The sequence below is a fragment of the Crotalus tigris genome, unplaced genomic scaffold (assembly GCF_016545835.1).
Source record: "Crotalus tigris isolate CLP2741 ecotype Arizona unplaced genomic scaffold, ASM1654583v1 scf7180000021160.8983255:1529534, whole genome shotgun sequence".
Classification (NCBI taxonomy): domain Eukaryota; kingdom Metazoa; phylum Chordata; class Lepidosauria; order Squamata; family Viperidae; genus Crotalus; species Crotalus tigris.
Genome location: NW_024098373.1, coordinates 78,313 through 90,426, shown reverse-complemented (window position 1 = coordinate 90,426; position 12,114 = coordinate 78,313). Strand labels below are relative to the sequence as shown.

At 41.2% G+C, this 12,114-nt stretch overlaps 1 protein-coding gene across 3 annotated transcripts in view; it reads left to right on the top strand.

The window, feature by feature from the left end:
• MKLN1 (muskelin 1) overlaps nucleotides 1-12,114 on the top strand; it is a 99,799-nt gene that overhangs the window by 21,793 nt on the left and 65,892 nt on the right. For all 3 annotated transcript variants that reach the window (XR_005559898.1, XM_039369547.1, XM_039369548.1), the window contains 2 exons: nucleotides 3,729-3,871; nucleotides 4,733-4,821. Coding sequence is in view for 2 of the 3 variants with exons in the window: in XM_039369547.1 (XP_039225481.1) it covers nucleotides 3,729-3,871; nucleotides 4,733-4,821 (232 nt within the window). In the remaining variant the exon portion in view is untranslated. The remainder of the gene's footprint in view (nucleotides 1-3,728; nucleotides 3,872-4,732; nucleotides 4,822-12,114) is intronic.

The following is a 12,114-nucleotide window of genomic DNA, read 5'->3' as shown; positions in this document are numbered from 1 at the left end:
GGAAAAAGCCAACCCTAACTTGAAATTTCAGCTAAAAATAACCAGCTAAGCAATCGTGTTCCGCGTTTCCTCCATGCATTTACCAGATGGCCTTTAATAGTTCCTCTTGGCAGAAAAAGTGGCTCTGTGCAATAGTTAGAAGTGTGATAATGAGGCACTGACATTGTCTTGAGAATAACAGCATTAAGCATTTTTCCCCCCCTATCAGTCTAGAGAGCTTGGAAAACATCCTGTAGATCTGTAGCTTTGGCTCAGCCAGTCATTTTCAGGTGCATTGTAGCTGTCAATCTCCAGAGCGAGGCATTTAATGTTTTTTTTTTTTTTTAATGGGACAGTCGGATAATTGGGCCGCATGCTAAATAGGAGCACTGGTGGCTGAAGACAAAATATCTGCAGGGAGGCCTTAAGTTACTCCCATTTGTTTAGTGCAGTGGTTCTCAACCTGTGGGTCGGGACCCCATTTGGGGTCGAACGACCATTTCACGGGGGTCGCCAAACAACGCAGTCCGCCATTTTTTTCCCCCTTTTCCTTAGCTGTGCTACTCCCTTTTATTCTATTGGCTTTTGAAAGCCAATAGAATAGACTCTCTTTTTTTTATTGAAAATTTTTGAAATTTTTACAAATAAAGAAAAAAAAAAAAACCCACCCTACCCAACTCACCCCAACCCTCCCACTCCATCCCCCCAACCTTCCCAGAGCTGAATATAGGCTTAATTAGAATTTCTACAAATCTTAAAAAAAAAAAAAAAATTAAAAAGTATAAACCATAGATAAATCAAAATACATTACATAAACAACTTATAAAATGATTAACAATAATATATAAGTAAAAAAAACATAAATATTAAAAAAAGAAAAAACTTAAAAGGAAAAAGAATAAAAAAGAAAAGAGAAAAAAAAGATATAAAAAGATAAAAAAATAAAATAAAAATAAGAAATATAAGAAAAGAGAAAAGAGAAGAAAAAAAGGATACAATCTATAAAATATTAAAATTTATATATAAGTTATTGAAAAACTAAGTAATATTTTTTTATATCCAACTTATATTGTATAAAATCTATCCATTTTTCCCATACCGCAAAAAACTTCTCTTGCGATTGGTCCTTTAAGAAAGCCGAAATCTTTGCCATTTCTGCCAGATAAGAAACTTTAAAAAACCACTCTTGCAAGGTAGGCAGAGATTCCTTCTTCCAATATTGCCCTACTAACAACCTTGCAGCTGTAATTAAATTTAACATCAATATAACCTCCTTAGTATCACAATCAGTAACGATACCTAACAAAAACAATTGTGGAGTAAATTTTACCCTCCTTCTAAAAATTCTTTGAATATTCCACCATATCTTAATCCAAAAAGCTTTTATATTTTTACATGACCACCAAATATGATAATAAGTAGCATCCAAACAATCACATCTCCAACATTTAGGCTGTAAGTCAGGATAGGAATAGACTCTCTTGAATAGAGTCTAATTCTATTGGCTTTCAAAAGCCAATAGGAATTGTTCAGGCTGTCTCTGCCCTGCTGAGCCCGCCAAAAGTCCCATTCTGCAAACGGTGCTGCACCAGTTGAGTAGTCCTCGACTTAAGACCGGTTGAGTAGTCCTCGACTTACGACTGGTTGGGGGTCGCGGCATTAAAAAGGTTGAGAACCACTGGTTTAGTGGCAGTTCAAAGTCACAAGGGCAGTGAAAAAAAGTGACCCGTGACCAATTTTGACACTTTTTTTGTTGAACATTTGATTGATTTTTCCAATATTACATTTATATCTTTGAAAAGCCACGTGGCGACTGAGTTACCATAATTCAATTACGTACTAATCTCATCAGTACAAATCCCAAACTATTACAGTAAATATTTCCTCTCTTTTTCCCTTAAGATGTACTGTCTTGTATTTGAATTAATACACTTCTTATTCTGTCAGTCAAGTAAAAAATAACTTTCTTATACATTGATCAATAGTTTATAGTTTATATATATATCTTAATCATTTTAACATTCAATCTTTGAGACAATTCATGTCCTAGCGAATTTTTCCCAATTTTAATTTTCCATTAATATTTAAAATTAACGTTTGATATTTATCATTTCCAAATTTTCACACTCCCCATGGTCGCCTGATCGGAATCTGGACACTGGGCAACTGACTCATATTTATGATGGTTGCAGTGTCCCGGGCTCATGTGAGTCCCTTTTACGTCTGAATTTTGATCATGTGGGATGCTTAAAAATGTAAGTATAAAAAATGGTCACAAGTCACTTTTTTCAGTGCCCTCGTAACTTTGGATGTTGTAAATCAAGGAATGTCTTTAGTCCTAAGAGGAACACCTCTGATTTCAATTTATATTCATTTTAAGAATCTTCTGCAATAAAATACGAAGCCGGCCCCAATATTTCACCTTGTAATTTAGTTGTGAGTCTTTATGGGGTCTTTTATTTTACAGTAATATGAGTCTTTACAGTCCTGTGAGTCTTTATTATATTTATTATCGTATTTCTGCCCCCACAGTAATTGTCAAGCCAACCCACAGTAATTTGCAACCCGACATTAAACAATTATACGCTCAGTAAATGAAACACAGCGTTAAACCAATAAAATAAATACCAATAAAACCACACACACACACACACACACACACAAAATGCCTCATAATGTGAAGTAACTTTTTTGAATAAGCTGAATGTTTTAAGTGGAAGAAAATTTCACAGGACAATTTTTGGGTTTGCCATAGGATTATATTCAAACATTGGGCCCTGTCGAGGTACTTTGATCTAGTTCATAAGTGATTTATTGGATTATTTTTTAAAAAACAATTATATATAATGTCCCAAAGGTGCTTTTTCAGGAAACAACTGGACATTCTTGTTTTTCATTCAAGAAGCTTCTTGAGCTGTGACTGGATGGCGGGGTATGGAAGGATTTATACTCCTTGCAGAATAGAATAGAATAGAATAGAAAATATGAAATGGAATGGAATAGAATAGAATAGAAAATGTGGAATAGAATAGAATAATAGAATAGAATAGAACAGAACAGAATAGAATAGAATAGAAAATGTGGAATGGAATAGAATAGAATAGAATAGAATAGAATAGAATAGAAAATATGGAGTAGAATAGGGAATAGAATAGAATAGGGTAGAAAATATGAAATAGAATAGAATAGAAAATGTGGAATAGAATAGAATAGAAAATATGAAATGGAATAGAATAGAATAGAATAGAAAATGTGGAATGGAATAGAATAGAAAATATGGAATGGAATGGAATAGAATAGAATAGAATAGAAAATGTGGAATAGAATAGAATAGAAAATATGGAATGGAATAGAATAGAAAAAATGAAATAGAATAGAATAGAAAATATGCAATGGAATAGAATAGAATAGAAGAGAAAATATGAAATGGAATAAAATAGAATAGAAATAGAATAGAATATATGAAATAGAATAGAATAGAAATAGAATAGAATAGAAAAGAAAAAAGAAAATATGGAATAGAATAGAATAGAATAGACTATCTTTATTGTCATTGTATAACCCCCAACGAAATTAAGTGCTAACCACTCTGCCATCACGGTCCAACCGAGAATTACGTCACCCATTCAGTATGTTTTGCTGATTTCATTTTAATGTTCTCTTTACTTCAAAACATTTTGGGATTAATAACCTGACAGAGGTGAGACCACAAGACCCACGTGCCTCTTTTTCTCCTCTTCCTCTTCCAGTATTTGATCTTGAAACTTGAAAGACCGGCCATAGTTCAGAGCATCACATTTGGAAAATACGAGAAGACGCACGTCTGTAATTTAAAAAAATTTAAAGTCTTTGGTGGAATGAATGAAGAAAACATGACTGATCTTTTATCAAGGTAGGGTTCTTTCCGTGTCTTTAGTGCCCATCGTAACAAAACTAAAAAAAACCCTGAAGGTCTGGTTTGATGTTTTAGCAAAAAAAATAATAAATCAATCATACTTTTTGCCCTTTTCTCTGTGGTTTATGTTTTCCTTTTTATATGCCCTAGGCCAGGGGTAGGCAACCTTGGCCCTTTTATGACTCGTGGACTTCAACTCCCAGAATTCCTGAGCCAGCCATGCTGAGGGTAAAGGGAGAGGTTCCCGAGCTGAGTCATGCTGGCTCAGGAATTCTGGGAGTTGAAGTCCACGAGTCATAAAAGAGCCAAGGTTGCCTACCCCTGGTCTAGGAGGCTCACCGCTTAGAACAGGAGGACTTAGGACAGGGGTAGGCAACGTTGGCTCTTTTATGACTCGTGGACTTCAACTCCCAGAATTCCTGAACCAGCCGTGCTGAGGGGAAAGGGAGAGGTTTCCAAGCTGAACCATGCTGGCTCAGGAATTCTGGGAGTTGAAGTCCACGATTCATAAAAGAGCCAAGGTTGCCTACCCCTGCTTTAGGTTCTGTTTGATGTTTTCAAAGTACTGTAGAATTATTTTAAATAGAGATTGAAAAACAATGCTTCTGGACTGATTTTGATGAATCCACGTTCAAATTAAAACTTCAGCATCCCGATCGACTTTTTGATATATTGACTTTTTAACTTAAATGTAGGAAAATGATGTACAGAACAGAAAGTTGCTTAGTCAGCATTATTGGTGATGGCCCTCTGGCCCCTAATGGCCTTTTATAGATGCCAGCTTATCATATATAAAACCTGTCTACGAATTCACTTCACTTTGAATAATGTTTCACATTGTTTTTTTTCCCTTTACAGTGGCTTAAAGAATGACTATAACAAAGAAACATTTACTCTGAAGCATAAAATCGATGAGCAGATGTTCCCTTGTCGATTTATTAAGATAGGTAAATATGTAATTGTTCTCTTGCTTTTTTTAGCATTTCCCTCTCGGATTATTTGCTCACTGTTTCTCAACCTTGGAATCAATAGTTGGAGCATTCACCGCTTCTGGAGGCAGATTGTTCCACTGGTTAATTGTTCTGACTGTCAGGAAGTCTCTCCTTAGTTCTAGGTTGCTTCTCTCCTTGATTAGTTTCCATCCATTGCTTCTTGTCTTGCCTTCAGGTGTTTTGGAGAAAAGCTTGACTGCCTCTTCTTTGGGGCAGCCCCTGAGAGATTGGAAGGCTGCTATCCTGTCCCCCCTCGTCCTTCTCTTCATTAAACTAGACATTCCCAATTCCAGCAGCCGTTCCTTATATGTTTTAGCCACCAATCCCCTAATCATCTTTGTTGCTCTTCTCTGTACTCTTTCTAGAGTCTCAACATCTTTTTTACATCGTGTTGACCAAAACTGGATGCAGCATTCCAAGTGTAGCCTTACCAAGGCCTTGTAAAGTGGTATTAACCCTTCACCTGATCTTGATTCTATCCTTCTGTTAATGCAGCCCAACACTGTGTTGGCTTTTTTGGCAGCTGCAGCACACAGCTGGCTCATATCTAAGTGATTGTCCACTAGTGAAAGATCAGGTCCGCCCGTGAAGGCACAGTTAAGCTGATTGATTGCTACTCTTGCCTATGCATAGGAATTCTCTCAACTAATTGGTTAGCTCTATTTTGGCACTAGATAAGGGCAGTTGGACTCTGTTGGTGGCTACGTAGGGATTCTAGGCTGATCCCTCTTTTAACTCCACCCCCAGGTTCTGCCACAGCAGCTTTAAGATGAGTGGGTTTCTTCAAAGCTAGTTGGAGGAACGCTGGCAGATTTAAGATGAGTGGGTTTCTTCAAAGCTAGTTGGGGGAACGCTGGGAGTTAAAGTCCACCCGTCTTAAAGCCACGAGGATTGAGAAACATCGCTCTTGCTTGTTCTATTTCTGTGCTTCCTGCAGTTTTTGGAACTCGGTTCCTTTCCGTCTTGACAGATTGCTGTGGGGCCGTTTGGACTGGGAGTGTCTTGCGGGTTATTTCAGCGGAGGGATTTCGCGATGATCCTGATTGTTAGTGGCCTCCAGCATAAAAAGGAGCGATAGGAGTAAAGTTTGTGCTGCTTCGTTTCCCTTGAGAAACTAGCACCATATGGAGGGACAGTTAGGTGTAGTGGTTAAGGTACTGTCCTAAAAACCAGGAGATGGCAAGTTCTAGTCCCACTTTAGGCATGAAAACCGGCTGGGTGACTTTGGGCCAATCACCAGGAGACGGTGGGATATATAGTCCCATCTTAGACATGAAAGCTGGATGAATGACTTTGGGCCAATCCCACGAGGACCGTGAGTTGCAGTCCTACCTTAGTCACAAATGGTATCTGGGTGACTTTGGGCCAACCCCCCCAGGAGATGGTGAGTTCTAGTCCTGTCTTAGACATGAAAGCCATCCGGGTGACTTTGGGCCATTCACTAGGAAACTGTGAGTTCTAGTTCTGCCTTTGTTTTTGTTTTTTTAAACACTTTCTAAACAGCCACCGACAACTGAAAATGGAGAGATAAATATTTTTGACTACTTAAGAAACTGCCTGGATGCTTAGGATCAGCAGAAACCCGGGTGTTTAGCACAAGGAGGCGTCTCTTTGTGTTCCCGGCCTCTAGGAAAATGCTAAAATTGCATTTCTTCCACCAAGCTTTGAACGCTTCGTTGATTTTAATTGTGTCGGTGTTATTGTCCTCTTCAGCATTTTGTTTGTGGCACGAGGGTGGCATGCCACCTTGAAGGCATAACGTAAGCAAAAAGGGGGGATATCCATTGAATTCAACACGACGCTTTCTTAGTGTTTCCGTCTCTGATTCTTGCTCACTTGTTTCTCAACCTCGGTATCGGTAGCGAAAGATCAGGCCCACACACGAAGGCACACTTACACTGATTGATTGCTACTCAGGCCTATGCACAGGAATGCTCTCAGCTAACTGGTTAGCACTATTTTGGCACTAGATAAGGGCAGTTGGACTCTGTTTGTGGCTACGTAGGGATTCTAGGCTGATCCCTCTTTTAACTCCACCCCCAGGTTCTGCCACAGCCATCTACGCTTGCCAGCTTTCAGATGAGTGGGTTTCTTCAAAGCTACCGTGTTTTCCTAAAAGTAAGGCCTACACTAGGGGTAGGCAACCTTGGCTCCGTTCTGACTCATGGACTTCAACTCCCAGAATTCCTGAGCCAGCATGGCTCAGCTTGGAAACCTCTCCTTTTCCCCTCAGCATGGCTGGCTCAGGAATTCTGGGAGTTGAAGTCCACGAGTCATAAAAGAGCCAAGGTTGCCTACCCCTGGATTAGAGGAACACGGTAACTATGCTAAAGATCAACATCAGTAGATCATTCCAGTTGTGCAACTGTCTGAAGGAAGCCACACAGTTAAAACCCTCCTGGGGGTCTTAAAAGGAAAGCATCGTGGCAATGAATCTCTGTGTTGGCAACAGTTGTGATGCAAGCTAGGCAGTTGTCTCTGGGTTGAGGGAGATTCGGATTTGTTTAATAAAACAACAGGCATCTGATTTGTTTTGCATCCTGATCCTTGGGTGGTCCTAGAAGCCTGGAAGTTTTTTTTCCCCGTCCTCCGCTAATATATCTTCTTTGCATCTGTTTGTGGTTAAGAGCATTGGCGTGACAGGTCTGAATCCCACTCTTCCTCTTCTGTTGTATCGTGGCTATTGATTGCCTGCTGATTCTATTTTATTTTTGAATGTTTATTCCTTCCTCCTTTCCTGTCTAACTGAGGCTAAAGGATAAATTGAAAGGCTCTATTGAGAACTGAATGCCACAAATTCAGCAGAAGCAGTAGCTTGTCGAAGTAATGGGAGTGTTGATATGAATAGCCCTTCTCTTTTTCCCTCTTCCTTTCCCCTTCTCCTTTCCCTCTCTCCCTCCCTTCCTCCTCCTCCTCCCCTCCCTTCCTCCTTCCTTTCCCTCCTCTTCCCCCTGCCCTCCCTCCCTTCCTCCTTCCTTCCTTCCCTCCTTCTCTTCCCTCCCTCCTCCTCTTCCCTTCTCCTTCCTTCCTTCCTTCCTTCCCCTCCCTCCTTCCCCCCTCCTCCTCTTCCTCCCTCTCCGCTCCCCCTTCCTTCCTTCCTTCCTTCCTTCCTTCCTTCCTTCCTTCCTTCCTTCCTTCCTTCCTTCCTTCCTTCCTTCCTTCTCCCTCCCTCCCTCCCCTTCCTTCCTTCCTTCCTTCCCCTCCTCCCCTCCCTCCCACCTTCCCCTCCTCCTCCTCTTCCTCCCTCTCCCCTCCCCCCTTCCTTCCTTCCTCTTCCTCCTCTCCTCCTCCTCCCTCCTGCTCCCCTCCTCCCTCCCTTCCTTCCTTCCTTCTCCTCCCTCCTCTTCCTTCCTTCCTTCCCCTCCTCCCCTTCCTCCCACCTTCCCCTCCTCCTCCTCTTCCTCCCTCTCTCCTTCCCCCTTCCTCCTCCTCTCCTCCTCCCTCCCTCCCTCCCTTCCTTCCTTCCTTTCTTCCTTCCTTCCTTCTCCTCCCTCCCTCCTCTTCCCCTCTTCCTTCCTCTTCCCCTCCCTCCCTCCCGCTTCTCCCTCCCTCATCCCACCCCATCCCATCTTTGGGCAGTATAAGATAGACCAGTAAACCAGGGATTAGCTGGAGATTCCCAAATTGAGAAAGGCTGCCATAACTGTTGGAGAACTTAAAATGCCATCTATAAGTGGGTCCATTTATTTTGTAAGTAAAATCAGTAAACTTTGATGCGCATATTAAAATATAAGTGTTTGTATACCATCAGTTTGATATTCACATGTGTTCACTGAAGAATTCAGCATCCCTTTGGCTCCTTTTAATTCCTCATCAAGAGCAGAGAGTCTTGCTGCTAGATAAAAAATAAGTAATAGAGACGTCGATGAGACAGAAATGCTTTTTGCTCATTTATTAGAGAACTGTGTTTGACTGTTTGTCCTCGGTGGGCTGGAATTCTGGTGCTCTGACATGCAGAATAAAGATATTTATGAGATAAAAGTCTTCCTATTACAAGCTAGTAGGAAACGATTAATAGAAAGACTTTTATCTATTTGTCGGGGGTACGTTTGTCATGGTTAAGGCACCAGGCTAGAAACCAGGATACTGTGAATTCTAGTCCTGCCTTAGACATGAAACATGATTTTGGGCCAATCAGCAGGAGGCGGTGAGTTCTAGTCCCACCTTAGACATGAAAGCCAGCTGGGCCAATCACCAGGAGACAGTGAGTTATCTAATTTATCTGTCTATCCATCTTATCTATCTACTCTCTTATCTGTTTGTCCATCCATCCATCCATCCAGTGTATTATCTAATCTATCTCTCTGTCTATCCATCTTATCTGTCTACTCTTATCTATTTCTCCATCCATCCATCCATCCATCCATCCATCCATCCATCCAGTGTGTTATCTAGTCTGCCCATCTTAGCTATCCAATCTCTTATCTATTTGTCCGTCCATCCATCCATTCATCCATCCATCCATTCATTCAGTGTGTTATCTAATCTATCCATCTTATCTATCTACTCTTTTATCTGTTTGTCCATCCATCCATCCATCCATCCATCCATCCATCCATCCAGTGTATTATCTAATCTATCTCTCTGTCTGTCCATCTTATCTGTCTACTCTCTTATCTGTCCATCCATCCATCCATCCATCCATCCATCCATCCATCCAGTGTATTATCTAATCTATCCATCTTATCTGTCTGCTCTCTTATCTGTTTGTCCATCCATCCATCCATCCATCCAGTGTATTATCTAATCTATCCATCTTATCTGTCTGCTCTCTTATCTATTTGTCCGTCCATCCATCCATCCATCCATCCTTTCAGTGTGTTATCTAATCTATCCATCTTATCTGTCTGCTCCCTTATCTATTTGTCCATCCATCCATCCATCCATCCAACCAACCATTGTATTATCTAATCTATCTGTCTATCCATCTTATCTATTTAATCTATTTGTTCATCCATCCATCCATCCATCCATCCATCCATCCATCCATCCAAAGGCTGCCCATCTTAAGCAAATCTGTGCTGCTCACAGCAACCATAACAATTTAACAGAACTAGGAAACCACCTTTATCGGAAAGAAAGCCTGGTGTGTGCTAGCATATCCGCTGCTAAAGTCCTAACCTGGAGCTGGATGAGATTCTGGGACAAACATAACTCTCCCTAACAGACAAGTACTTGACCTCTGCTATTTATTGCTAACCTTAGACGTATCTTCAAGCAGACCCTTAAATATATCATAAAGCTTCAGTTTGCTGTGGGGCTGTTTGGACTGGGAGTGTCTTGCGGGTTATTTCAGCCGGAGGGATTTCGTGATGATCCTGATTGTTAGTGGCCTCCAGCATAAAAAGGAGCGATAGGAGTAAAGTTTGCGCTTCCTTCCTTCCTTCCTTCCTTCCTTCCTTCCTTCCTTCCTTCCTTCCTTCCTTCCTTCCTTCCCCTCCTCCCCTTCCTCCCACCTTCCCCTCCTCCTCCTCTTCCTCCCTCTCTCCTTCCCCCTTCCTCCTCCTCTCCTCCCTCCCTCCCTCCCTCCCTCCCTTCCTTCCTTCCTTTCTTCCTTCCTTCCTTCTCCTCCCTCCCTCCTCTTCCCCTCTTCCTTCCTCTTCCCCTCCCTCCCTCCCGCTTCTCCCTCCCTCATCCCACCCCATCCCATCTTTGGGCAGTATAAGATAGACCAGTAAACCAGGGATTAGCTGGAGATTCCCAAATTGAGAAAGGCTGCCATAACTGTTGGAGAACTTAAAATGCCATCTATAAGTGGGTCCATTTATTTTGTAAGTAAAATAAGTAAACTTTGATGCGCATATTAAAATATAAGTGTTTGTATACCATCAGTTTGATATTCACATGTGTTCACTGAAGAATTCAGCATCCCTTTGGCTCCTTTTAATTCCTCATCAAGAGCAGAGAGTCTTGCTGCTAGATAAAAAATAAGTAATAGAGACGTCGATGAGACAGAAATGCTTTTTGCTCATTTATTAGAGAACTGTGTTTGACTGTTTGTCCTCGGTGGGCTGGAATTCTGGTGCTCTGACATGCAGAATAAAGATATTTATGAGATAAAAGTCTTCCTATTACAAGCTAGTAGGAAACGATTAATAGAAAGACTTTTATCTATTTGTCGGGGGTATGTTTGTCATGGTTAAGGCACCAGGCTAGAAATCAGGAGACTGTGAATTCTAGTCCTGCCTTAGACATGAAACATGACTTTGGGCCAATCAGCAGGAGGCGGTGAGTTCTAGTCCCACCTTAGACATGAAAGCCAGCTGGGCCAATCACCAGGAGACAGTGAATTATCTAATCTATCCGTCTATCCATCTTATCTATTACTCTTTTATCTGTTTGTCCATCCATCCATCCATCCATCCATCCAGTGTATTATCTAATCTATCCATCTTATCTGTCTGCTCTCTTATCTATTTCTCCATCCATCCATCCACCCACCCACCCACCCACCCATCCATCCATCCATCCATCCATCCATCCAGTGTGTTATCTAGTCTGCCCATCTTAGCTATCCAATCTTTTATCTATTTGTCCATCCATCCATCCATCCATCCAGTGTATTATCTAATCTATCCATCTTATCTGTCTGCTCTCTTATCTATTTCTCCATCCATCCATCCATCCATCCATCCATCCATCCATCCAGTGTGTTATCTAGTCTGCCCATCTTAGCTATCCAATCTTTTATCTATTTGTCCGTCCATCCATCCATCCATCCATCCATCCATCCATCCATCCAGTGTGTTATCTAGTCTGCCCATCTTAGCTATCCAATCTTTTATCTATTTGTCCATCCATCCGTCCATCCATCCATCCATCCAGTGTATTATCTAATCTATCCATCTTATCTGTCTGCTCTCTTATCTATTTGTCCATCCATCCATCCATCCATCCATCCATTCATTCAGTGTGTTATCTAATCTATCCATCTTATCTGTCTGCTCCCTTAACTATTTGTCCATCCATGCATCCATCCATCCAACCAACCATTGTATTATCTAATCTATCTGTCTATCCATCTTATCTATCTAATCTGTTTGTCCGTCCATCCATCCATCCATCCAAAGGCTGCCCATCTTAAGCAAATCTGTGCTGCTCATAGCAACCATAACAATTTAACAGAACTAGGAAACCACCTTTTATCGGAAAGAAAGCCTGGTGTGTGCTAGCATATCCGCTGCTGAAGTCCTAACCTGGAGCTGGATGAGGTTCTGTGACAAAGATAACTCTCCCTAACAGACAAGT